Source organism: Dermacentor andersoni, chromosome 1 (assembly GCF_023375885.2).
Source record: "Dermacentor andersoni chromosome 1, qqDerAnde1_hic_scaffold, whole genome shotgun sequence".
Taxonomy (NCBI): domain Eukaryota; kingdom Metazoa; phylum Arthropoda; class Arachnida; order Ixodida; family Ixodidae; genus Dermacentor; species Dermacentor andersoni.
This window is the reverse complement of record NC_092814.1, coordinates 148,301,293-148,328,164: the sequence shown is the minus strand read 5'-3', so window position 1 is coordinate 148,328,164 and position 26,872 is coordinate 148,301,293. Positions and strand designations below refer to the sequence as shown.

The following is a 26,872-nucleotide window of genomic DNA, read 5'->3' as shown; positions in this document are numbered from 1 at the left end:
TCAAGATAAAAAAAAAAAAGAAAAAAAGAAAATGTAGACGAGGCATATATTCAAAATTTCTCTGAGTGTTTGCGCAGATATATGCTAGGCATTTTCCTTTCTAGGGCAAGCAAAACAAGGGTAATCAAAACAAATAAGGAAGCCTTGGATTACACGAAGTCGCCTTGAAATGGTATAGAACAAGTACTTTGTTACGTACATTAGCGCGCGCGTCCACCGCCAGTACTCAAATAATCAAAAATACTTCGCAACAAAGTGAAGAGCTAACTTAGACATGTAAAAAAAAATATTTATTATGATTCTCTCTTTTATTACGTCACAAACAAGCATCGAGACGTTACGTAATAAATAGCGTCTGAGGGCGTGCAAGAAAGCATGCCACGCTTTGTTATAGAAGGTTATTTCGAAGTGCTGCGAGTTTGCAGGCAACGCTCTTGCGGACTATTTCAATGGACATTTCGTAAGCGCCGGCATGACTAACAACAACGCACCAGACACTCTTTCTCCAGAACTTTCCATTACCCAACGCTTGTTCTTAGAGCCTATGGATGACGCGAAAATTTACAGAACAGCTATGAGTTTGAATAATTCCCTTAGCATTACCAAAAAGCAATTGAAAAAAAAATGAAATTATCGGGTTTTACGTGCCAAAACCACTTTCTGATTATGAGGCACGCCGTAGTGGGGGACTCCGGAAATTTCGACCACCTGGGGTTCTTTAACGTGCACCTAAATTTAGTACACGGGTGTTTTCGCATTTCGCCCCCATCGAAATGCGGCCGCCATGGCCGGGATTCGATCCCGCGACCTCGTGCTCAGCAGCCCAGCGCCATAGCCGCTGAGCAACCACGGCGGGTAAAAAAAAAAGTAAATAAAACCGGTGAAATACGTTCTTGAATTTGTTGTCCCAGCGCTAGCTCACATTTTTAATCCGACGCTAAAGAGTCGGGGCGTGTTTCAGACCAAATGAAGCTATCAAGGTTGCCTGTAATACATGAAGGTGGCGACAAAAACGCGGCAACAAACTACAGACCGATAAGCGTGCCTCCAGTGTTCTCGAAAGGTCTAGAAAAATTATTTGCTCTAGCGTGACAAATTTTCTTAGGATAGAAATATTTTGTCCGCAGCCTATTTTGGCTTCCGAGCGCGAAAGTTAATGGAAACTGCTCTTCTATCAATGAATGAATGCATGTGCCTACTACCAAACAAATAACTAACTTTCATTGCACTGGGCCTTTTCATAGGTTCCAGCAAAGCATTTGATTGCCTTAATCACGATATTCTAGCAAAGAAACTGCTATGTTGCGGAATATGGCAGGAAGCCTCTCCAGCTGATAAAGTCCTCTCTGCAAACGCGCCGCCAGTGTGCCTGTTTGAGAGGCTATGAGTCATGTTTTATTTCTGTCACAAAAGTGGTGCCCCAGGGGAACATTCTCGACCCCTTATTTAACATCTACATTAATGACCTTGAAGGTGTCGACAAGGCAGGTAAATTTCTTACGTATTCCGACAGCAATAACCTAATATCCTCTTAGGTCCTGATGTAAATGTGTTAATAGTGCACTGTGATATCATCCTGTCAAGGGAGAGAAAGATAAAAAGAAGGCAGGGATGTTCCTGTCAAAGCTATCAGCTTGGTCCTTGCCTAACCAAATAAAAATTAACTCGAGAAAGACAATCTTAGTCACTTTTCATGCCAAGAATAAGGCACTGCTCATTACAGGTTCTATAACATATGACGGGCAAAGCATTGACGTTGTTTATGAGCATGAAATACTCGTTTTTTTTTTTTTCTGTTCATCTCGATTGGGGCTCCCGTATTGCACATCTGTCTCAGAAACTTTCTTCTGCACTGGATGCACTTTGACGATGTTGCTCCTTTCTTCCCCACGAAGTAAAGCTTCAGGTTTCCAATGTGTTTTTTGCATCATACATTAATTATTGCAGTTTAGTCTGGTTGACTACAACCAAACGACAGCTACCTAATCTTTTACTTTTGGAAGAAAATATTGGTCATATCGCAGAAATCCCTTACCGAGTTTCAACTCAAACTGCGTTTCAAGATTATGACATGATCAAAATACAATAGTTATACAACCTTCAAGTCTCACTGTTCTTTCTACTTTTCTGCAACTACTTATACCAGCAGCTCATGGACTCTACTTGATCCTTAACCCAAAACAGCAATAATACACGTACACAAAATACTACTCCATGATTTGTGTGTGGTTTTCGTACGAATTACAAAATGCGAGCACTTCAATTTAACATTCTGTCAATTCTTAACGAACACAACCATAGTGCTTACACTACAACTCGACAACGGCTTGCCCTGAATGAGAATGACGTGTTTCTGTGGTTTATGGTTTCTTGCTCTTTTTTGCTTACTGGGCTCTTGCTTCCTTCTTTTCACTTTTTGCTAGAGTGTACTGATTACATGCGTTTCTTTTACTTTCCTTTTGCGCGTAGTTACTGTTTTTCTTATGTATAGTAATGTTGTATATGTAATCATGGTCGTCGCACATGATCTTTATAGATAAGGTGTTATTTTTTTTCCTATCGTTAATGCTCTATATGTATGCTTTTAATCGAGCCACTACATATATACCTTTGTTTTTTTCTAACATAGTGTTGTACACTGCCATTGTTGGGGGTTGTCAGGGGTCTGGTGAAGCTGCCTAGAGCAGCTTTTATACCTGCAACCCTTTCAGTTTTTCTGCTGGAGAAATGAAGTCGACTTGACCCGACTTCTTAAGTACAGAGAAATCTGGCCGCCACTTTCCCCTCTAGTAATCAAACTTCTTCTGCAAAAAAAAATGTTTTTACAGTGGAGTTGTAAAAACATTTGTTATACGCTGTTATACGCTGTTATACGCTGTTATACGCTGTTATACGCCACGTTCTGACGGTTTTTGTGCGCAGGCAAGAAAGATGGCGGCCAACCCAGAGCTAAAAGAGCGAAAGCATCAAGCAAAAGCTTATCGCTGGGTATGCCCCAGCTGCGTTTAAACGCGAGAAGTGTCAAAACGTATTGCGATAAAAAAATGTCGCAATAAATAAAGTAAAACCGGAATAAAAAATTAAATTATGGGGTTTTACGTGCCAAAACCACTTTCTGATTATGAGACACGCCGTAGTGGGGGACTCCGGAAATTTGGACCACCTGGGGTTCTTTAACGTGCACCTAAATCTAACTACACGGGTGTTTTCGCATTTCGCCCCCATCGAAATGCGGCCGCCGTGGCCGGGATTCGATCCCGCGACCTCGTGCTCAGCAGCCCAACACCATAGCCACTGAGCAACCACGGCGGGTAAAAAACCGGAATAGACAATACTTACTATGGATTGCGGTTTGAGGTCACCAACTCTATAGGCAAGCCACGTAACCTTATTTCAGTTCCTTTCCACCTGTGCAATGGGTAGGCCGCGTGCCGTGAGAACTGCGGAAGAACAGCGCGCCTACGAAGAACGCCGTCGTAAACAGAAACGGCGGGCGGCACGTGATACGGACGAAGATCGTGCCGCAAACGCCAGGCGTGTGCACCTTTGCTTGGATCACACCTACCGACTCCATTCCCATCGTAATTGTCGGTGATTTCAAACATAGACGTGTCTCGGCCAAACGGAAAGTGGTTCGTGGTGTTCCTCTTGGAAAGGTTCGGCATTCAATGTTACACAAACATCACTGTGCCCACGACGCGACGTCGGTCGTGCATAGACCTCACATTGGCCAATAACCTTCGCAGTGTTGCCACAGAGTCACTGACCGTATGTAATAGCGGTCATAAAGCGATAGTCTCCTTGGTGACCTAATAACAAATCCAAAAAAAAAAAAATCTAACGAAAGAAGGTTAAAAACAACAAAAAAGCATCGAGTATGCGATTTAGTAAAACAACAATAATCATGAAAAAACGAAATTCATAGTGGTGTCTTTTATTTTCAATCAACATATGTATTATCAACATATTTACCACCATATAGTATACAGCTCCGCTAGTGATCTACCTTCACAGAGTTGAATGGCTCTGAATTTTTTTTTATGTTGTACATTACCAGTCCAAGCTGATTTAAACGTTGCGCTTTAGTGTACCTTTAATCATCTCTGCACAAAATTCCATAAAAAGTAACCGACACGGGATGTTGCAATCTCACCGATCATTCGCTACTTTGTGAAGAGGACTTCGCTGGGAACATCCGTTAAGATTTGACGAGCCAGTTCTTAGTTGAGGGCTTTGTTATACAAGATGGAAACACCTGACTGCTGCATCAGCCGATACACAGCCGCACGTCCAACTTCTGCGCGTTACATTCAGCACTATTTGGCACCCCCTTTTTCCTCCTTGTTGTCACTACCACAAGCTTGCAAACATGATTTTCATTTCTATACGAGCACACCGCATGCCAACCGAAGTTTTCGCAGCAGCGCAACTTCCTACAAAGCTCGAATACCTCGCGAGATAAACATCCAGCACGGAGTCAAGATACGAACGTGCGGACCACACGGTTTCCACAGGAGTACGCGCATCTGATTTGCAGGTTGCGTGTTTCAGGTCGTGCAATATTCGAGCTTTTTGCCGCTTGCACATTGCGTGAACCCATTTGTGGGCCGGGTTGCTTCTTTCAGGTTAACATATTATATCGCTTTGTTTATAACCTCGGCAGTGTCTATGTACTAAACTATACAAGTACTGAGAGAAACGCACCATTTTTCGCAAACATGCAACTTTGTCAACAATCTTCGCATCGTTCTTCACAGTGGACTTTCTATTCTTCTCTTAACCTTTCCCTTCCCCACTGTAGGGTAGCCAACCAGGCTCAGTCCTGGTTAATCTTCCTGCCTTTCATTTATCATTTTCTCTCTCTCTCGCATCGTTTTCTCAAGCCGGTCTTCGCATACGACCGGTACCATTCCACAATCAAAACAAACTAACTTTTATGGCCACTCGTTACCGTAAATATCCGCAAGAGCCGCGCGGGCTTGGATGTTTAGGTTATGTTTCGTTAGGTATGAAGGTTTATTCCAAGATTTTCTGTGGCGATAATGCCTTCGTAAAGCATGTTTCATATTTTAAATGTTTCGATGCGGAAGACAAGTGTATAGAAACATTGTTTGTATTGGTTTAGTTTTGTTTTCATATATTCTGTTCTTGTCTTCCAATGGACTGTTTGTACCACTCTGATACGACCCCTAGTATAGCGTTGGGGCTAGCAGTACTTGAAATAAATAAAGTATCGATGTTATTAAAAATTGCAGCGGCAATGTACACATGTTATGTACATGCTACAGCATGTCTCGTGCCTTATATTACCATTGCTTAAGGCGGATATGTGTCCGCTAATTAAGAAGATGTGAAAATTTGCACCTGTACAAATGTTACCATGTTTATAACGCATACCTTGAACCGGGCTGTGCACATCTGTACAGCATGCTGACGCCGCGCCACGGGATGGTTTGCTTTTACGGCCCATGCCCGCAAGACAACGCGATCGCGAGGCTGCGGCGCCAATACTATGCTTCGATAATAATGCTTGCTCGGTACCCATTGCGTCGCGGGACAGTCCTTGAAAGGACTTCCCTTTTGGTGCACGTGGGCATGCGTATAGTTACAGTATAGTAAAGTAACAGCCGCGCCTGCGTGTCCATCACGTGGTTGTGCCACTTGCCGTCGGCGCGAGAGTGCCCGAACGATCGGCTTGTGAAAAATATGTCCACCCAACTCCTATGAAGTAGCCAGCCACGCGACTATTCTCATGGGGCACAGGTAAAACAAAGATAGAAAAGAAAAACCTACGTGAAAAACCGGCGCGCGTCACTGATCGCACGTTTAATTGCGCGCTGTGGAGCCGTCAGGTCGTCCTGGCCGACTTCCAATGTAGTACGTGTCATCCGCGCAGCGGTTATTCCAGGGAACCGTGAATCCACAATTGGCGCTTTGCTTCGCAGAAAGCGTCCATGCGTTACGTCTTAGTCGCATCGTAAGCCGAAATTTCTTTCGGATACCGTACTTGTTTTCCATTGTACGCAAACTTAAAAAAAGAAGAGAAAGAAAGGAGCAAGACGACTAATGAGCGTTGGAGGTGAGCCACATGGCCGATGCAGTGGGGCCTCGACTATAATTTGCAGCTGCTCACGCGTAACCAGAACCTGCTACTGACACACAAGCCGACCATGCTCAACAGCTTTCGCAACACGTGCTCGTCTCACAAACGACAGCATGCACTTTACGCTTGCCAACATATAGTGAACCTACTACACTCGCGCACGCATTCCTGCGGCCATGAATGGAAGGGAAGCTTGGAGCAGTGCTCGAGCTGCGCGCACAACTTCAGCGCAGCAAGATACGGCGCAGTATAGCGCCAGGCGTGACGCTGCTACGCCACATTTCGAATGACCAAGCTTTTCGCCAATTTAGATGGATGTCACGGCGTCCATAGCGCATGTGCACTTGCCCTGCCGGCAAAATCGATGCCGGCAGTCCTCGCCACTTTCTCGCGGTGCGCAAGGAAACATCGAAGAAAATAGCGAGGGTAATGCGATTGAGGATTTTTCGGACTATTGTTGAGGTCGGGAAAGTGGCGTCTCCTCAGCCCGGCTCTTATTTGTAGAATTTTTATCTACACTTTCGTGCCTCCTCCTGTAGAGGGCCAAATCATATACGATTGGCTGCAAATGCGATAATCTTTGTTCTCATCTGCACGCCTAAGAATTCTATCACAATGTTACCGCGGGACGTCACGCATTCAACTATGCGTGAAAAGCTCGCGCAGTAGTTCGAAGAGAAAACGTGCATTCCAGCCAGCTATCTTTTGCAACGAACAACCATTTGCGTTCCCAGTAGTTCAGAAATGATCATGAGCATCGACCTGTTACAAAGCAATGACGTAACCCAATGTGTAAAGATAGAGCGGATATCGTGGACTAGCTTGTTAAGGCACGTGCCAGACAAGAACGAATCCTGCGATTGCAGTCATGTCAAGCAAGACTAGAGGGACTAATACCTGAACTGAAAAATACCGACGCATCTTCCTACAGTAAAAGTGAGTGAAAATTTCAGTTGGTACGAAACCATGTCATGATTCTTCACTGTGTTATCTTCATGTCCACAATATCGACGGGACATTGTAATAGCATGCGCATGTGCCGTAGAAGTGGCAAAATATCGCTTTACATGAAACAAAAAAATAAGAGCCGTTCGACACACGAAGTTGAAAAACCCAAAGGGGCTGGATGTGCATTTATTTACATGAGATGTATGTGCCACAGAGTAATTACATTTGAATTGGGTTGCCTTTGTCGGACTACATAAAAGTGAACACGACGTTTCACGCTGCAGGCAAAGGATCAAGCGGCACAGGATATTTTTACAGAAGCACTTCACAACCGCTTTCTTCATCTGCCTGTCGCACGACTTTCTGGCTAAGAACATAAAAACAGTCAGGTGTGCAGCGATGCTCAATCTGGCATAGCAATACGAGGCACCAATGAATTAGCGTCCTCTCGCTGACTTGCAGCACATTGGGCGTCAGGCAAACGCGTGCCATCCGTAAGCCGGGAAACTTTCCGTCACTGCATCAGTCATTCGGACAGAGATCTTTCCGGCGGCAAGTCTGCAAGCGGCGTGTTTGAAGAGTTGCCGCCTGAGAGGCAAACGCGCACCGTGCGGCGACAGAGCAGCCGCGCAGCCCGTACTCGCCTGGTCGTCGCGAACCTACTGGCTCTTGTCCGCAGCGGCGAGCTTGCCGGGCTGCTTGTTGTAGGCCTGCACGTAGAAGCGGATGAACATGCCGAAGAAGAACAGGGCTTGAGGAATGGTGATCATCATGTGGGTCATGGGATAGCCGCACTCCTTGAACACAGGGATGGTGCAGTGGATGAACATGATGATGAACTGCACTAGCTGGAACTGGGTCAAGTAGCGCTTCCACCACAGGTAGGGCCTCACCGAGGGCCCCAGCAGTGACAAGAAGTAGTACGAGTACATGACCACGTGCACGAAGCTGTTGAGCGTCAGGCCGAGCGCAACCTGTCCGTCGGGTCCGTACGCGAGCCCGAACCAGCCGTTGAAAACGACCAGAATGTGGTGCACCACGTGCAAGAACGACACGTGCGAGTCCTTCTTGCGCAGAACGAAGAAGATGGTGTCGAGGAAGTCGGCAATGCGCACCCACAGGTACCAGTAGCACAGCTCCAGGAACTCCATGGTGGTCTGGTCGCGGGCTTGGTAGTCGATGCCCTGGCAGATGATGCTGTAGCCGCCGCCGAAGTACGAGCGTATCAGGAAGTGGTATACGAAGTACGCGTTGAGGAACACCATGGACAAGTTGTAGAGCATGATCACCGGCTTCAGGTTGTCGAAAGGTTTGCGGCCCTTCATGAAGCGCGGGCCACCAATCTTGACCAAGTAAATGTAGCCCAGAAGCAGTGTGATTAGAAACTGCTTGCTGCCAACTAGCGGCCAGCCCATCGTCCGCGGGTCACGCATCAAGAAAGTGTCGGGCACGACGGCATCCATGCTCGAAGACATCGCCGCCTTTCTGCTCAACTTTGAAGAGTGGTAGGGCACACGGCTAGGGCAGAGAGTGTGCGTTGCCAAGACGCGTGAGCGTATGGAACCGGCGCCTTTATTTACCGCCTACTGAGAGAGCGAAAACGAATAACGAATGGGGCGAGAGACCCTTTCTTCTTTCGTGTTAATTCCGTTTTCCTCCTCCTCCCGCGACAGCTGCTTGACGTGCGCGCGCCGAGTGGAGAGGAGCGTCTCGCAAGCCGTGGCATTGAGTCGAACGCGGCTCTCACCTACTCCTGTCTTTCGGAGACCTTCGGGCAATTCCGCGCACAGAGTGCTGACTTGAAGCCTGTCTGTGTGCCATTCCCCCCATTCTGCTGCCCCCTCCGTTCGGTAGTCGCCCAGTGGAAAGGCTACGTGTGATCCGGCGACGCGCCCGACTTCCTCGTGGAAACCAGTGGAGAGGGGGGGGCCGAAAACGCAAGAACTTCGGAAACCTTGACCAAACTGCGGGGATGCGCGGGCTCCAGTGCTATCGCTCACAGCCGTCATCTCTCTGCCTAGTATGTCGCCTCTGCTTTTCTGACCCAGTGCGTCATTTTTTCGAGCGCGCATCCGCGCTGCTGGCCGCGACTGATTGCTGTCGAAGCGTGCCCGCTCTCCCCGGCTTTTCAAGGCGATTCCTTGTACGCGCACGATATTCACCTTTGCTACCGCGCGTCTGTTCGCAAACAAATGCGAACCAGGAAAGAGAGGCTGTGCACCCTAGCGCCAGATAAACCCGAGCTTTGTGGCCTATGTGCTGTCTCGCGCGCGAGGTAAAATTAACTTCGTGGAAGCACTCGTTTGCAAATAGCCAACTGGCAGGATTCTTCGCAATATTCTCGCGAGGCCAAGGACTCGCCTAACTTCGCACGGCTGGCGAAGTCGACGGGGCCTATCCGCGCGCGGCGCATCCGAACGCGCTCTCCGAACAACGGGGATTGCGCTCTAGTTCTGTACTAGTCAGCGGCTAGTAAAGCTAGTAAGTGTTGCTTTTGCTAACCAGAAAGGCTTCTTAGTAGTTTTTACTAAGTATCTACTAAGCCACTACTACCTCGCCTGGCCATGGCTTACTATGCTATGATGCGACAGTCTTACGCAAAATTGAGATAAACTGCGGTGTTTTTCATTATGGCGGACTGACAGTTACGTGCGACGTCGTAGCACACATATATGGAGACAGTATGCTTTAGAAATGCGTGCACAAAGCTTTCTTTATGTGACCAAATACATAGGTGCTCACAGGTGCTCCCTGAAACTAAAGCTATAAACACTCTTGAAGCAGTAAGTGTCGCGTAGTACCTCTTTGTCATTCTGTAAGTGTGGTCTTGCTTATCGTTGCTTGTTGGAGATACGTAGTACATTCTTACCCGCATTCAGTGCGCTAATGTCCTTGCTAAGCATTATGTACATATAGCCTTGATAGGTTCCTTAATATGTAACGAAAGGACGCGGTTCTCTTTTTTATGTATATATTTCTTATTTTAGTTGTGATTTTACAGTATCTTCGACTTCATATGACAATGCAAGCGGCACTTATAAATCGAATAGGCGCCATTGTATTCTTGGTAATTATATTACTTCAGTTGCGTTAGTAACTGCACTACCGAGGCAGTATTTAGTTAGTAATCAGTGCTTTTTCTAGCTCCAGCGGATAGTGAAAAGTACTAACCATCATTTCACTACATGCACTTACTAAGAAGTTAGTGCTTTTTGTGACAGTAGCATGTTAATATTTAGTTAGTGATTATGGATACCTTTTATTTAAGAGTGTACTTCCCAGGCGAGACTCAGGACCAGTCAGCGATCAGCTCGTACGAAACGCAAATCTTTCTTAAAGCTTTCTTAAAGGCCACGATGACGTCAATGCAAATCATCTATAACAGCTGACCGACAGCATGTGACTGTGACAGTTGGTTACCTTGAATGTCATGAATGTCTACAGTGGCTGCGCTCTGCGTTCCATGTTTACAGCGGCTTCGATCCCACAGCGCATCCGATGCCCAACGGCCATGTTTCGGAGCCTGCCTGAACGCTGAAAAGTTGATGCCGCTAGGGGTGCGTCACAACGGTAACACCAGCTGCGTTCCGGCCGTGTCTCAGTCACGATAACCAATACATCGTCGAGTAGCGCAACAGCTCATGAGTAGATGAGTTCGCTCGCACGATAACAGCAGCGAAAGAGCGGCCTCAAGAAACTTCCGGTCACGGGCCTTATCAGTCTACTGCGCTGGACACACAGCGTGTTTTTAAGTTGGTTCACTGTGTCCAAAGTCTATTTTTAAGTTTGCAGATAAAAGACATGCGCGATACGCCTCAAGAATAATACATAAGATTTTTCGTATAGCTTACGGCAACCTTGACTTGTAAAATTGTCGTTGTGTACAGAGGAAAAGTGTTGAAAATCTGCGGGCTTAGATTTTAACGCACTCCTGCTACTCGATATTGCCGCTAATGTCTTCCTTGCTCGCTAACTTTAGCGGGCTACGTTTGAGCGAAACCGGAAGCCGTCCTGGGCGTATGTTTGTAAACAGAGAAAGGGTCCATATGGAGTTAGCGAAATATCGAACCTAAACGTGTTTGCGTGTCGAAAGCCCCACGCCCTGCTTCCGTTGGTTTATACTAAACCCGGTGAACAGTGTCCCTAATTTTCGCTGCGCAAAGCCTAAAACTCACTAATAGCTTGGTATACACCAAAATTAGCATAGTATGACGAATATAAATGAGAGGTCGTGACATGAATATGTGTGTCATGTGTCACATGACATGTGTGTCATGTAGGTCATGAAACAGCCGCGTACATCTTGGTGCTCTCATGGTCGTTTCGTTAACTTGATAGGCTCCCTGCACACTGCTTCGCATAATATCGATTCTCACAAGGCTTGGGATCTACCGGCTTTCTTACAGTGAACCGGGTTATAACTGTTATAACTGCTATCAATTTGTCGCTCGGTGCAAGACGCGCTTTTCGTGCTGTCGGGCTGTCACATTTATTGTATACGCGGCTTCTCGACGTGTTAGTACCCTAAGGTGTAGGCCACGATGACGTCAATGCAAACCATCTATAACAGCTGACGGACAGCATGTGACGGTGACAGTTGGTTACCTTGGTTGTTAGGCAGTGTTCGTTGACCCAGCATTGTATATGTAAACCGTGTAAACCGCACCGACGTAGAGAGCTGTCAAAGCTGCCCTGACTCGCTAGGTTTCAATTAATCAGGTACGTTTCCCGTAGAAAATGCGCGCAGTTCAATCTTTCTTGAGCCCATCAAAAGGAAGGCCGCGCGTTTACTGTAAAAAGTTTTTCGCCAATTTCAGTTTCAGCGCCGACGCACTCGCACATCCTGTACACGATGCCGTTCAACACGGTGTCAGAGGCGTCGCTTTGCACTTCGTCGGTGCAAAGGAAGAAAACGAGAAACACACCGTGCTGCTTAGCACCGAACACACTGAATATACCACAATGGCGCATTAGAAATGGTGTCATGAAAACGTTTGTTCCACGGGCACACATTTCCGTCGGCTTTATGCGTCCGTCAATGACTCTGTATATGCGAAATTCACATAACCGTCCGTCCATCGTGACAAATACCGTTGCGGACGGTCAGCGCACCGATTGATTTGCGCGTCGTGTGCTCTGCGCTTCCTTCTCTGAGCAGGCGATCCAGACCAGCAGTGCGTCGCGGACTCGCACTGCTCACACTGTCAGAACCTCCGGTTCTCTGGTCAGCTGACGCAGTCCTTCGCTTTCGCATCGCTGCAAATAGATTGTGAGACGGGGTGCAGAAAACGCGAACAATGTGGAAGCGCGTATTGCAATCAATCAATCAGCTTATTTCCACTTCAAACAGCGGAGGGCCAGGAAATAAAAGCTCTAGAGAGCTTGACAAGGCTTCCTAGCCCCTGCACAGTTCACCAGCTAAGTAAATTTTACATGACATTTCACACTTCAGCAAAGTACACGTTCAGCGACGCAGGTTAAAGCGACGCGGAAGCATGTCGTGGTATGCTCTAAAGCATGATGTAAACTATGTAAGACCAAGAAAATACGTGTCGAGAGTAGTGTAAAAAATTGGTGAAGCAAGTGAGAATCGTGCGCTGGTTGAAGCTAAATGAAACTGTTCAGCCATACACCCATATTTAAGAAAAGAAAAGGCAGCAAAGAGGAATGCTGACTTGAGGAGTATCAGTAAATTATGCTCCTGCGATCGCAAAACGGCCACATTTAATGCGAGAAAAGTAGTTTGGAGCCAGAAAATATGCAAGGACGAGTGTCGCCGCCGCTTTGAAGCTCTCGCACCAGCTCGCCGCGACGTCATCAACTTTAACGCCGTCTGCCGGGGTCATATTTATCGGCAAAGAAGGATTATACTGCATTCCAGAGGGACCAGAGTCTAAACCCAGCAATTTTCGAGAACTCTTCCTGCGCACAAAGCGGTCTATAGACGAGAAAGTATACGCCAAAATCACCCGCAGTAGTGGCTCTGGCGTTGCGCTGCTAAGTCCGAGAGCGCGGGATTGAATACCGGCCGCGGGGGCCGCATTTCGATGGGGGCGAAATGCAAGAATGCCCGTGTACCATGTCTTGGGTACATGTTAAAAAAACCCAGGTAGTCAAAATTAATCTGGAGTTCTCCCACTTTGGCGTGCCTCATAATCATGTCGTGGTCTTGGCACGTAAAATCCCAGGCATTAATTTTAATACGAGCTCGTTGATTGACAGACTACGTCTGTCTTGGAGCATATCAAATACTCGACAAAAGTGAACAAACTGTGGGCTCGGAACCATCTGCAATGTTTGCGAAGCGAAGTATTTATAGCATGAATGTAAGCCATCTCGCAACGTCGGAAATCCACGTTTTCGCCCAAAGAAATGTAAACTTTCTGACTTTAGTCACATGCATTAGATGGGAAGTTGGACATGCAAGGTTCAAAGATATTCCGTGTTTCGGAATATCTCGACGACTCGCTCTGGGCGGCATCTTTCGCTGTGCGAATAACTACTAACTGACAAGCATTTCGTTTGCGGCTAGAACTCGGGTTAGTTTTGTACCTTTTCCACGGGCAATCGGAAAATGATATGTTTTGGAAAATGTCCGACTGTGTTGTTTACGCACGCCCTCGGTGATTTTCATAAGATTAGATTTTCTATCAGCGTCTCACGTCATGCAGTAAACGTAAACACTGAAGAACTAAGTCAGTGTGTGTGTTTGAATATACACGAACTACAATGATACGTTCGGCGCACCGAACCCTTATTTAAAATAATTATGCAAGTGAACGCGCGAGCACAGTGAACTCTCGGCGGTGTGGCAGCAAATATATATATATATATATATACTTTCACTTGCTTAGGTTTAGGTGCACATTAACTAAGTCAGTGGCATAGCCTAGGTGGGGTGCAAGGAGGGTGCATTTTGGTGTTTTGGAGTCCGAAATCCACCTGTAATTTCGCTCATCCTTGTGAGAACAATAAGGACCCGGTGACGAGACGGTCGACTGCTGTCGCATGCGTTTGTGCAACTGCGATTGTAAATGAAGCTGCAGTGTGTTGCGCCCACTTTTAAAAGCAGCCCAGAAAAGACGCTTTTCATTGTAGCGTGGCGTATTCTGTACCGTCGTAGAGTCGCGTATTCCTCGCATCACCGAGAGAGTCGATGCGGCGTTGATTGCCTCTGGCACGAATAGAGCTCAAATAACGTAATAGCACTTCGTAATTTTATTACGGAACAACCGTGAACAGCCAGTCCTTCACGGAACAACCGTGAAGGACTGGCTGCGCCGCCGTAATCTTCACGATCGGACCGTTAGGTGTAGGAAATGATAACGGCGAATGTGACGAATTTAAATGAATCGCATTGAATTATCGCAATCAGGAAGGCAAGTTTAAGTTTCCCCAGATATCAGACATAAAATGGGGAGCTCTCGTTACAAAGCACAGAATAACGGGCACAGCGCCAAGATTACGAATGGAGGGGCCCATAGCTAGGGCACCAGGATATTTTGTGCGCAATTCTGCAGCAGTTGGGGTTTATTAGCGTCGTTCGGATGGGAGGCTTCCTTGGTCTGTGCGTGGTCTGCGTGCTAAGTGACTCTGCAGACACTGGCTGCATTGAACATGTACGCGCACACATTACTTACATGGGAAGATTTGGGCGGGAGCTTGCTGTACGTGGGTGTCGCACAGCATGTTCGAGCCAGTGACGCCTCTAAAAAACAGGGATATCATGTTGGCATTATGAGAACTGCGCGCCAACTGACTCACTCGTTCGAAGGAAAATAACCCTACCCAAGCAACTTTACTTAGGGAAAAATAAATAAAAAGGAAAGGAAGAAAGACAAAGAAAGCAAATAAGTAGGTAAGTAAGTGTAAGTAGGTAAGTAAGTGAGTAAATAACCTGGGCTTATCGCCAGGTTAATGCCTGCACGGTTGTGAGCCGCATGCCTGCTTGCCCTGCAAGAACACGCGACGGTTTTCCGGCCTATTATACACCTGACAGGTGTGGGAGTTTCAGAGGGAAGCTTTCTTCTTTCACGCGGTGTTTGCGCTATAGTTGTGCCGGCTTTCAAGGAATGCGCTCGCCACGTGCCTCTCCCCTGTACAGCTCGGTCGGCACTGCGTCGGTGCTTTGTTCCAGCGCGTTCGAAGGCGCGACTTGCGGCCGGCGACCCGTCGTTAGCTATATTGTTTTGTTGGCGACATCAGTTTTCCCGTAACCTTTGTTTACGTCTTGACATTGGAGAAAACGGGTGATGCAGCGAAAGTCAGTCAGCAGGAAAGGCGCGCAGTCGTGTCGCGCCACGGTGCCCGCGCGCTAAGCCATTACCTGGGCACCACTTCCAAGGTCGAAGATTCACATATCTCCGACCTTGGAAGTAAAGCTTGCGTAATGTATGTTCTCGATTGCGCTACCACTCTTGACAGGAGCCACGGCGATCACTGGTGCGCACGCGCGGTGATTAAGTTTGAAAACTAGAATTATGTCCATGCATGTAAGCTATAGCTAGCATGGCGTCGTAATCATCGCCTTAGTCCATCGCCTGTGCCCCGTTTTTGTAACTGGCCGTTCTATCTGACGAGTTTTTTCTCCTTTGTCCTGTCATTTTGCCTACTTATTTATCAACACTGGCATTCTCTTGCTATGTATTCACAGCCGAGCCCGTTTCATCTCGTATACGAAAATCGGTCTTCAAGTGTCCTCTTGCCATTGTATAACTCTTGCTTGAACACCTCGTCACGCGTTCAAAGCTTTTGGGACTCGGACTGCGCCTGCAGCGTCCGCAACCCTTCGATGTACGGGTTCGTTTCGAGCTCGTCTCTTGCTCGGACTGCGGTCTCCCTCCTTATCCCTGCACCACGTGCAACGCAGCAACCTCATTTCAGTTGCTTAGATCATTCAAACGTTAGACTTCAGGACAATAGCTTTGGCTCCATGACGCATTGTTTGTTTGTGTAATAGTAATATTAACCTCGATGTCTCTATACTGACGCACTCCACACGACTCCCAACAACGGCTGCAAACACACCCTTAAACTATCATAACATCAACAGCAAAACGCACACATCTAAGGAGAGATCAATCAATCAATCAATCAATCAATCAATCAATCAATCAATCAATCAATCAATCAATCAATCAATCAATCAATCAATCAATCAATCAATCAATCAATCAATCAATCAATCAATCAATCAACCAAAGAAACAACAACGACGATGCAAGCAACAATAACAACGTACAAACCTGTATACCCGGACTCCGACCCTAAGCAAGATATTGAAAAAAAAAGAAACGAAAAATAACATTCGGGCAGGGTTTAGCTTCCGTTAGTTGCTAAAGTATGATGCGATAAAATGCTTATAAATTTGAGAGGTATATACTGTTATGCAGGCACAATGACGTTAGATCCAACGCACATGCTGGAATCTATTAAAAATCTAATTCTGGGGTTCTTACATGCCAAAAACAATGCTTACGTGCTTAGCCTGAAAGGTGCAGAATCAACGTCGATTATTACATTCCAGATGCGAAATTCCTCCTTTACGACAGCGAAAGTAATCGAAGGACAAACAACGCTGAAACGTTGCATTCGAGGTTACAGTATTGTTTTTTTTAGAGATTACCACTCATGAAGTGCTTATCGGCGTCTGATTATTATCTCCGCATAAAATGACGCCCAATTATACGAAGGTTGTTCCGAATGGGCTGCCCACAAAATTCCCCACTTTGTGACTTTTTTTGATTTAGATTTCAGATAAGACATTTGCACATGTGTTGGCCGATTCTGGATCAAGTGACTCCCGCTTTTACCTTGTACCGGCAACCGATAGCTGCGTGCAGCGAGCACTTTCCCTTTTCGTTCAGTGGGAAGGCAGCTGACGCTACGTGCTCGTCATTCATTTCAGGTTGCGCTTGCATCGCTATTCTGTAAGGTGCACTTGTCCTTGTGACGGCCTCTGAGGCCACAGTGCGCGGTACGCGAACATCGCCCGCGACCGATAAAAGAAAGCTGAGAATTGCACGCTGAGATACCGATTTCCATTTCACTCCTGGCCCAAGGAATGCACGTGCTGCTCTGCCGGTAGTGTTTTCTGTTGCATAACAAGGGCATTGTGGCAAACGTGTTAGCGCAACCGTCGCTGAGCGAGCATGGTCGGAGTGCATACGAGACGGCTATGGTTGATATGCGTACGTGTATAACCTAAACTGCCGTTTAGGTTATCTTCCACCCACTAGTACACTGCTTTCTATTGCTTATTATTTCATATTTTGGATGCATGTTACACATTAAGACAAAAACGTGGTATAGTGACAGCCACACATGGCTGATGCCGTCGATGAGGCCTTCGCCGTCGTCAAACACGACTTTCGCCCATGCAGTGCTATTAGCGCACCAAACACCACCTTGTACGTAACCAATTACATGTAATTAATGACTTATTATCAATTACCATTTTGGCAATATTGTAATTTAACGATTTCTCAGTAATGCTCACTCTAGTACAATTACTTTTTTTCAATAATTACATGCACGCTACCAGTTAAATTGTTGACCAAACAGGCTTTAAGAGGCGACGCAGCTTCGAGCACTCAAAATTGGCGGCATCTACAGCGTTTAAAGGGATGAAAACATGTACATGGGCAACCTCCTTACAACAGTCGGCGTACTGTAGCTACGCGTTGGTCACGTGAACATGGCAGGTCTGCAGATTTGCACATCTCTCTTAGAAGTCCAACCTCTCAGCTTTTCTTTTACAATAAATCTCTCTCTCTCTCTCTTTAAAAGCGCTTTAAAACGGCCTTCATAGGCGCTAGGAGCTTCGGCTTAATTATTTTTCGCTTAGTGCAGCCTATGGCTTCTCTGACAAGTGCAGAAAGTTTTGATCGTTAAGCGTATATGTTTCCATTTGTTTGATACACTGTACGTGACTCATATACACATATTTTTGCGGTTGTAACACACGAACAGTATTATGAGGGCTGAATGATGTGCAGCGTTATATTAAATTATGGTTATATATACGGCCACCTTTTCAAGGAACCTGAACGTTTGCTGGTGTCCGTTACAATTAGCCGTTTATGTCTGGAGAAAGAGAGACGTCATAAGGGAAAGTTAGGAAGGTTAACCATGCTAAGCCAGGTAGGCTAGTCTGCACTGGGGAAAGGGGATTGAAAGATGAGAAGAAATAGAGAAGTGCACACTTTGCACTGGTACACACACAATGAAGAGTTGAGTCAATCACAAGTGGTCATTAGGCTGATGCATTTCAAGAAACACAGCAGTACTTTTGTGGCGTTGTACATAACAGACGCATGACACCATGGTCCAAAGATCTTCTCTTCTGGGAAAGGCCTGTCATCTAAGTGCCTTAAAGTTGTTCGAAGGGCAATCCTCTCATCTTCGTATGTTGGGCAGTCACACAGGGGACGTTTGATCGTGTCTTATATCCACACGTGCTGCAGTTGGCACCGTCCTCCATTCGGATTAGGAATAAGTGTACGTTGGTGAAAGAATCTCCTAGTCGCAGACGGCACACTAACGCTTGTTCTCGTCTAGTAAAACCTGGTTAAAGTTGTAATCTCATGTGTGGGTCCATGCCATATAGACACCGGTTGATGAACTCTGGCGTATTTCATTTTCTTAGTGATAATATGGACAAGACCGCTGAGGTGTCGCGCTGCATCCGTTCTCGACAGTGGTATCGAGGTGTTTTCACATTCTCCATGTGCCTCACGGGCAGCTTTGCAGCACTTTCATTGCCAGTGATGTTGCAGTGTCCAGGTGGCCACTGAAATAATATATCGTGGCATCTGTCCACGGCTTGATGGTTGTGTAATCGTATCTCTGCCACCAGTTGTTCGTGTGGGCCGTGACGCAGAGCTGATAGGAGTTGTTGCAGGTCTGTCTTTGAGTCATAGAATATGCCCAATGATCTGGTGACTGTTGATGCATATAAAGAACTGCGCTGCGGAGGGCACAAATTCGAACCCTGTCGATGCTGCGTGGGGACTGATCTTGAACTTCTTGCAGATTAACGCCGACGGAATAACTACCGCACCAGCAGAGCTGGTTAGAGTAGGAGAGCCATCTGCATAAATGTGAACTCGATTGGAGTAGGAATCATGCAGTAGATGTAGAGCGGCATGATTCCAGCTACCCCGCAGCATCGACAGGGTTCGAATTTGTGCCCTCCGCAGCGCAGTTCTTTATATGCATCAACGGTCACCAGATCATTGGGCTCTATTCTGTGACTCAAAGACAGACCTGCAATAACTCCTATCAAACTCCTATCAGCTCTGCGCCACGGCCCACACGAACAACAGGTGGCAGAGATGTTTCGTTTTTTCCTCTTAAGTAGTTACTCAAGGCAGGTTTTTTTTTCATTGCCGCCACCCATGAGATTATGTGAGCCTATCTGACTTTCCGCTTGACGTTCTATGTTGCTGTGCTGCTCACCCTACAGGCGGCATTCTTGCTGGTAAGCATCCTAGTGCTTTTCATCCGATGTGAATCAATGTTTTTTCCTGTCGGCAATTCGGACTTCTTTGCAACTCCTGGAATGAAAAGCCGCACTTGTGGCTGCCGGAGACACCACAAAGGACATGGTCATCTTGCTGCAGGCGTGAAATAGCATGGAAGACATGAGAGATAGGAGGCTACAATGCTAAAAAATTTGGCCTCTGGTCTAATTTCCGAGAGAGGAGCAAGGCGTTGAGACTGTAGTCTGGAAATGTGTCGAAGATGATTTCTAAAGGTGTCTGTGGAAACATACGCACTGATGTGATGTTTGCTGGCGGTGGTAAGTGTTGCGGCTGTTGAAGCGCATCACGGTAGACCAAGACAGGTTCTCAGCTCTTGGGCTTGCATGCTCTAAGGCACTCTGAGATTTGTCTTCCGGGTGCTTGACAGCACCAGAGTGCCGCAAGGCAAGAAACCCACGAAGAATGCTTTGTAAAGTTAAACCAGAGAACACATCGATGATTCCCATGTTTTTTTCCAGCGTTGCGTTTAAGTTAGCCTCTTCGTTTAAGTCTAAATGGCTGCTAACGAGTGAAAGGCGCCGAGAGAAGTTTCACCACATATTGGTTGACAAATTGAAACGGGGATTCTATGGATCGATAGCGATGGCCACGTCGGAGTCGGTGCCAGGGAATCACCTAAGGACGATTTTTCAGAGAGAGAAAGAGAGAGAGAGAAAAAAAAGAGACAGGGAGGATAACCAGAGGCGAGTTTCTGGTTTGTTACCCTCTACTGGAGTGGGGAATATAGGGTTTGGAAAGAGGGCAATGAGAGAGAGAGAGAGAGAGGGGGGGGAACCGGGACAGCTAACAGAAAAGGCGTTCTAATCACACGTGTTCATACAGGCGGGTCGATCTTAAGAAGCGCAGTAGCGCTTGCATGATTTTCTGGTGCGATGCTAAGACGCGTCGATGTTGCAAAATTATTTCTTCCGACAGAGGCTGGTTTGGTTGTCCAACTGGTTCAGCACGACGGAGAGCGATTGTCTCTACACACTGTACTGCGGGCACTGGCAATGAACATGCCGTATTGCATCTGCGTCGCCGCAATCACCACATGCTGCGGTGTCGACCACCCCTATGCGGAACGCGTAGGCATTGGTAAATGCGACGCCCAACCATGGCCTACACAAAAGGGTCGCGTCTCTTCGGGGAAATCTTGGTGGAAGTCGGAGACTTAAGTTTGTATCCAGGGTTTATAAACGGGCGTACAAAAAATGTGGTCCATTCTACTCTTAAGTGGTGCATTGGCATGCAAGTAGGCAGATCATCCTTGCAGCATCTGTCCTAGACAGCGGGATTGATAGACGGTTGTCTTCTACCTAAGCTGAACGAGCAGCTTGATATGCACGTTCATTGTCGATTTTTCAGCTTCTCACGGTCCCTATCGGGAGCGCTTTCCCCTAACCCCAGCAACAACAAAGCGCTGCGCTTCTCAAAGGATCCAGACTGGAGCACCGCGGCATTGAGTTACTATGCGCAATCTTGTGAGCAAAGTGTTCGTACTCCACAACACAGCCCTTCTCCGCAGCACGCACATCGATAGAGCTTTCAATGTCACTGTAGGTGTCATCACAAGAATACGAGGGAAGATTACGCAAATAAAGTTTGAAGAGCAATTCTTAGTTGAAGGTAAAAACATGTGAAGGGCTGAAGAGGAAGCATTGAAAGAGCCAGGACAGCTCGTTCTATTTACTGTACGTACTTGTGCAATGTTAAGAAACGCAGGGAGGAAAGCAAGGTTAAAGTAATCAATTACTTTTTAGTGAGTGCTCAATTACGTTCGTGGGACAGTAATTGGTAACTAATCAACTTAAATTTTCACAGACCTAATTGTAATTGTAATCGGTTATTTTTTTCTGTAACGTGCACAAGTCTGGCCAACACCGGGTGCCGCCCTCGACTGATGGCTGACGCTTCCAGCACGGCTGGGGGCGCCGTTCTGCAGAAAATGGCCAATGACTCCTGGCAACCACTGGCCTTCTCCTCGATGCGCCTCGCTTCTACCCAAGAACAGTACAGCGTTCTTGGACGTGATCCCTTGGGCCTTACCGTGCGCCATTACCGACACTTCGTTGAAGGAACTCAGTTCACTGTGTCTACCGACCCTCCACGAACCTCTAAAATTATGGGGTTTTACGTGCCAAAACCCCTTCCTGATTATGAGGCACGCCGTAGTGGAGGACTCCGGAAATTTCGACCACCTGGGGTTCTTTAACGTGCATCTAAATCTAAGTACACGGGTACCACAAACCTCTCACGTACTCCTTGGCGCGCCCTCAGTGTATACGTATACTCCCCGCGAAATGCGTCGTCACCTTTCCTTTGTGCTTCAATTAAGCGCAGTTCGAATTTACCTCTGATATTCGGCCCGTCATTGGCGCGAACCAACGTCCCAGCCGACGTGTTAGGCCAGGTAGACGCATTACAACCTGCACAAGCTCCCTCAGTTACAACCTTCCGACACCAAGCTTCATCGCTTCTTCGGTGATTTAGCTCCAAATCCGGCACATTGAACTTGTTGACGTCACTGTTGTTTGTGACATGTCTAGTCGTGGCTTGTTGTGACACCAACGCATCCCCATCGTCTCAAGAACAACTTCTATGCGATTAACATAACGCCATTCGAAATAAATGCGCAGACGCACCACTACCTGAGTGCGCGTGTAGCGCAAATCCTTGAACAAATTGTTGCGTGATAGCGCAATCGTTAGCGTGGCCGGCAACCAAGTGCACGATGCTGCAGTATAGCATGAGTTAGAATCCGCGTGACGGGGTTCGGTAAAGTTCAGATTTAAGCGCTTTTACGGCTACATTCTGCGTATTTTGCCCACGTACGCACGTATACCACTTGATCTGTTGCAAAAAGTTGATATTCCGCCTCCATTATAGCAAAGCGTTGAATTTCACGCACTATACACGACATTAGCAGGTATGTGCGCTTTGGAGAGACCTCCGGTGAGGCTAACACGTGTGCTTATCTTTTTCGGTTGAGCGCTTTTCACCGCCTAACAAATGTTATCATTCAGCGCGGGAGGCGTCGTATGTATCGATCGGAAGTCTCTGGAATGTTATCGATGTTTCTACCCGTTTTCTTTCGTCACCGAAGTTTGTGTAATCTGATTGCATGTGCAATGCGAATTGTGCAGAATTTTCTGGAAGACATGCGGGCACCAGCGATTACTCTGAAACCTTCGATGACCCATGTTAAAAGCCGACGCGCTTGACCGGCAGATCAGATTTTCGACGATCGCCGACTGTGTTCGCCGCTATCGTCGTTATTTGAGTGTGGCCTGCTTTTGAGGGCACAGGTTCGCCCAATAAAACACTAGTTTCGTCAGTCACAGTTTTTCAGCCTTCTTCACCGTCACTACTGCGTAACAATATTAGGCGGGCGATGTATAGTGGTTTCTTGGTTAATTGCGCTCGAGACATGTACTCACCGGCACTATTGTGAAGGTTAAAATGTCATTTATAAATGCTAGTCTGCTGGAGACTTGATCGTGTGCGGCGCTTAGCAATGTGGGCTATAGGTTTTCTTTACGCAGCGTTATAGCTATGGTGAAGCTGAGGATGACGACGCGGTTAGACGATGACACAACACTCCCGGTGACGACAATAGGGTGACGTGTGTGTGACATCGTGTGCGTGTCTGTTTTGAGAAATAGCAATAAGGTTAAAAGGCCCATGGTCCGTGGCAAAGGTCAGGAAATAGAATAAAGAAATTTGAAAATTCTAACAGCGTTTTTGTTCCTCCTCCTTTTTATTCAAGGCAATTTACATAGGAAATTGTCTTGGGAGAGAAAGAGCAAGGAGAGGAAAGGCAGGTAGATTAACCAGACCCATGTCCGGTTTTCTACCCTACACTGGGGGTACGGGAAAGGAAGAATAGAAAGAGAGAGGGAGTGATCGACGGGAACACACAGTAGGCCGCACGGCAGGACTACAATCGGTCGCCGAGGCCGGTATTCCTCAAAAACTGCAGTAGCCCACGAATAGTTGTACGTCGCATTGAGGGCAAGCGCGCAAGAGGTGCGCGATAGCTTCTTCGGACCCACAAGTATTCTACTTTGGTGTATCGGCCATTCATAGACGGAAAGAATAGGCGTTCGTAAATGCCACACCAAGTAATAGGCGGTAGAGCAGTGTTGCATCCCGCGGGAGAGGCTAGTTAGCATTTCGAGTCGCAACAAAGGGTCCAGGGTACGTAGGCGGCATTTAGAGACGCTTGGAGAGCGTCAGAAAGATTGCGTCGTTGTGCGAAAAAGCAGACGAAGTTCTCTTGGAAGCGTCTGCCCACGCCAGTGGAATTGACCTTGCAAAGGTACTGTTGCGCATGCGCAAACACGGCTGTCGCGAGCGCCCTCTACATGGTTAGGTACGAGAAGCAGAACAACAACCGACGCAGCCCTAGCGCACTTTGAGACGCCGATTTGTGGTGGTTTTGATCGCGGTATTTTCGTGAAAAGGCCTGCTAGTCGTGTTGCGTATTGTGCACGAATTGCTTCACTGGCAAACGGAGCACGAGTTTATTTCGGTTTCCGTCCGAGAAGAGCTATCCGGCGAGGAAAGCAGCATGGAAAAGTAAAGGCCTGAAATGCCATCACAGCACACAACTTGCGCTATACTTCACTCCTCGCAGAGCTAGTTCTCATCGCGCTACTTGCGGCTACTGAATTGTCATATGCCGGCGCCGCGAGGTTATTTCGGCCCGTAAGCTTCGAGACGCCCTTAAACGCAGCCGAATTTTGCAGGAAATGTGGAAAGCTCAAGATGGACGAGGACGGGCAGAGCTTGCGAAAGCGCAGTGGTGTCACTCAGTTATCGCTGACATGTAATTATGATAAATATTATAAAGTGACGTCGAAAGTGCGCCTCATATGACACTCAGCTGCCAGCCCTACGCCACTAAAGTGATCGAAGCACACCATCCGAGGGCGGCTGGTGTCGCCAACGGGCAGCGCGCAGCGACCACCGTGCGACGGAGTTCGCCTGGCTTGCTCTTTTCTGCCGACGGTGTACAGGTATCTAAACGTATATTCATTTAGCCTCTTAATATTCATGCATGCGTTAAACAGCTCATAAAAATATGCGTTCAATTGTTAGCAGAAGCTTCTTCGTAACCGGCGACACCCACGGATAGCGAGTGAGACCTACCGTCTTCATCGGTGGCAGTTAGTGCACGCAGTCGAGAGCACGGCGCGCCGTTTGAGACTTTCCCGTATTTACCGTACGCGAAAAAGGACCGTCGTAATAAGACAGACAGCTCTGTGAAACTTTGTTTTGTTGTAAATGGGACAGACTAGTAAGGTAAACTCTCCCAAGCGGAGCATCACGCTCGGCCCACTCACTTTGTCAGCAGCCGCCGATCGTTCGAGCCGGTGTATGCCTAGCAGGCCGAGCTCCAGGTTGTCGAAGCAGCAGCTGACGGCGCTTGAAATAAAAACGCTGCGAGTCATAAAGGGTTTCTTTTCGTGAGAATTTTAGCGTCTGGACAATTATGCCGCGGTTCAATGAGCATAGAGTTGGTTCTCACTGTACTCTGTCGGCAGCAAAGAGCAAATAAGGCGAGCCGCCTTGCACGGTGGTCGCTGCGCGCGGCCAGTCTGCGAAACCAAGTGTGGACACTCGGCGATGCACCGGCAGCGTGTTTCGACGACGTGCACTCCGCCCTTTGTTGAAAGAGTGCACGTCGCTGTCATCAGTCCCGTGCTGACATTAGCAGCTTCCGAATATACGATATTTTTAACGTAATCTTCTTCCTTGAGTGCCGAGTCTCGATGAGCCTGGCGAATAGTGGCAGTTTTATAAAGCAGATGCTGCCACACGCGATCAGTTCTAATGGTACGCTTCGAGAAGTCTGAGGTCTATGTCATGCATGTACGAAAACTGAAACGGTGTGACGGCGTCTTCAGTTATTTTTGCCGCAGCGAACACGCGCGGTTGCCGCGGCAGAGGCCATGCAGAAGCCGAGAAACGAAACTCGCTTTCTAACCACATACTCTCGCACGCAAAGCGCTGCAGCTTCGCCTGTTGTACGCCCGCTGGTGGCGCTCACTATTTTGCAAACATGTAGGACATTAGGCAGTATAATAGCAAGAGCTTGGTGGTGCAACCCAGCGCCCCGTTCCAAAGGGGACTCTCATAACATCCATCCTTCCATCAACATGCATGGTAAGGATAGAGAGGGCGCTTTAAAAGGAAGCAATATCGGGTTTAATCTCTCATACAAACAGGCGGGTACAGTAGTAGAGCAGCAGCTTCCAGGTTTATTGTATGTGGACGACATTGTGTTGCTAGCTAACAAGCAAAGTTGTTTGCAACGTCTGGAGAATATCCGTGGACAGGAAGGCTAGAATTTAGGTTTCTAATTTAGCGTTAGAAAATCAGGTGCTATGGTATTCAATGATACCAGTGAACAGACAGTGGCAATACAGGGCCTGGAAATACCTCGGGCAAACAATTTAAATAGCTTGGTATATGGATAAACGAAGGCAATAGATATATGGAAACACAAGAAAAAACAATCACCGTAAAGGGGAAGAGGAATGCAGCCATAATGAAACACAGAGGGGATACAATAGGTACGAGTTGCTCCGGGGTATGTGGAAAGGTGTAATGGTTCCAGGACTTACTTTTAGAAATGCGGTTGTCTGCTTGAAATCAAGGGTACAATCAGGACTCGATGGCAACCAAAGGTCAGTGGGACGCCTCGCATTGGGCGCTCACGGGAAGACTACAAATGAAGCTGTGCAGGGTGATATGGGCTGGACTATAGTTTTGAAGTGAGGGAAGCTCACAGTAAAATTGATTATGAAGAACGACTGAGGAATATGGAAGAAAGTAAGTGGGATGGGAAAGTGTTGAGGTATTTGTACAGGAAAAACGTTGATTCACAGTGGAGGAAAAGAACAAGGAAGCTTACCAGCAAGTATGCGGCCTGTAGGGTGAGCAACACAGCAACAAAGAACGTCAAGCGGAAAGTCAGAGAAGCTGAAATAATCTCATGGGTGGTGGCAGTGGAAAAGAAACCTGCCATCTGTAACTACTACCTGTAAACCTCTAAACCTGTAACTACTTAAGAGAAAAAAACAACGAAATCAGGAAAGAAACAATTTATGATAACTCAAAGGGAAGCTCATTACTTTTCGAAGCGAGATCGGGGTTCCTTAGAACACGCACCTATAACGCGAGGAATACGAAGGAAGAAGAAGCATGTGCTTGCTGTGGTAAAGCTAGGGAAACGATGGAGCATGTTTTATTGGAATGTGAAGATATCTGCCCAGTGGTCGATTTAGGC

General features: G+C 47.1%; 2 protein-coding genes across 3 annotated transcripts in view; one reads left to right on the top strand and one right to left on the bottom strand.

Annotated features, from left to right (window-relative positions):
* Positions 1–26,872, top strand: part of LOC126544860 (uncharacterized) — a 219,679-nt gene that overhangs the window by 76,430 nt on the left and 116,377 nt on the right. The window lies entirely within an intron of this gene.
* LOC126544859 (very long chain fatty acid elongase AAEL008004-like) lies at positions 7,208–8,636 on the bottom strand. Its single transcript, XM_050192387.3, has one exon. It carries the CDS (start codon positions 8,524–8,526, stop codon positions 7,711–7,713), a length of 816 nt encoding a protein of 271 aa, XP_050048344.1. The 5' UTR covers positions 8,527–8,636; the 3' UTR covers positions 7,208–7,710.

Coding starts and splice junctions, on each gene's coding strand:
- LOC126544859 (XM_050192387.3), bottom strand. CDS start 8,526: ATGTCTTCGAGCATGGATGCCGTCGTGCCCGACACTTTCTTGATGCGT.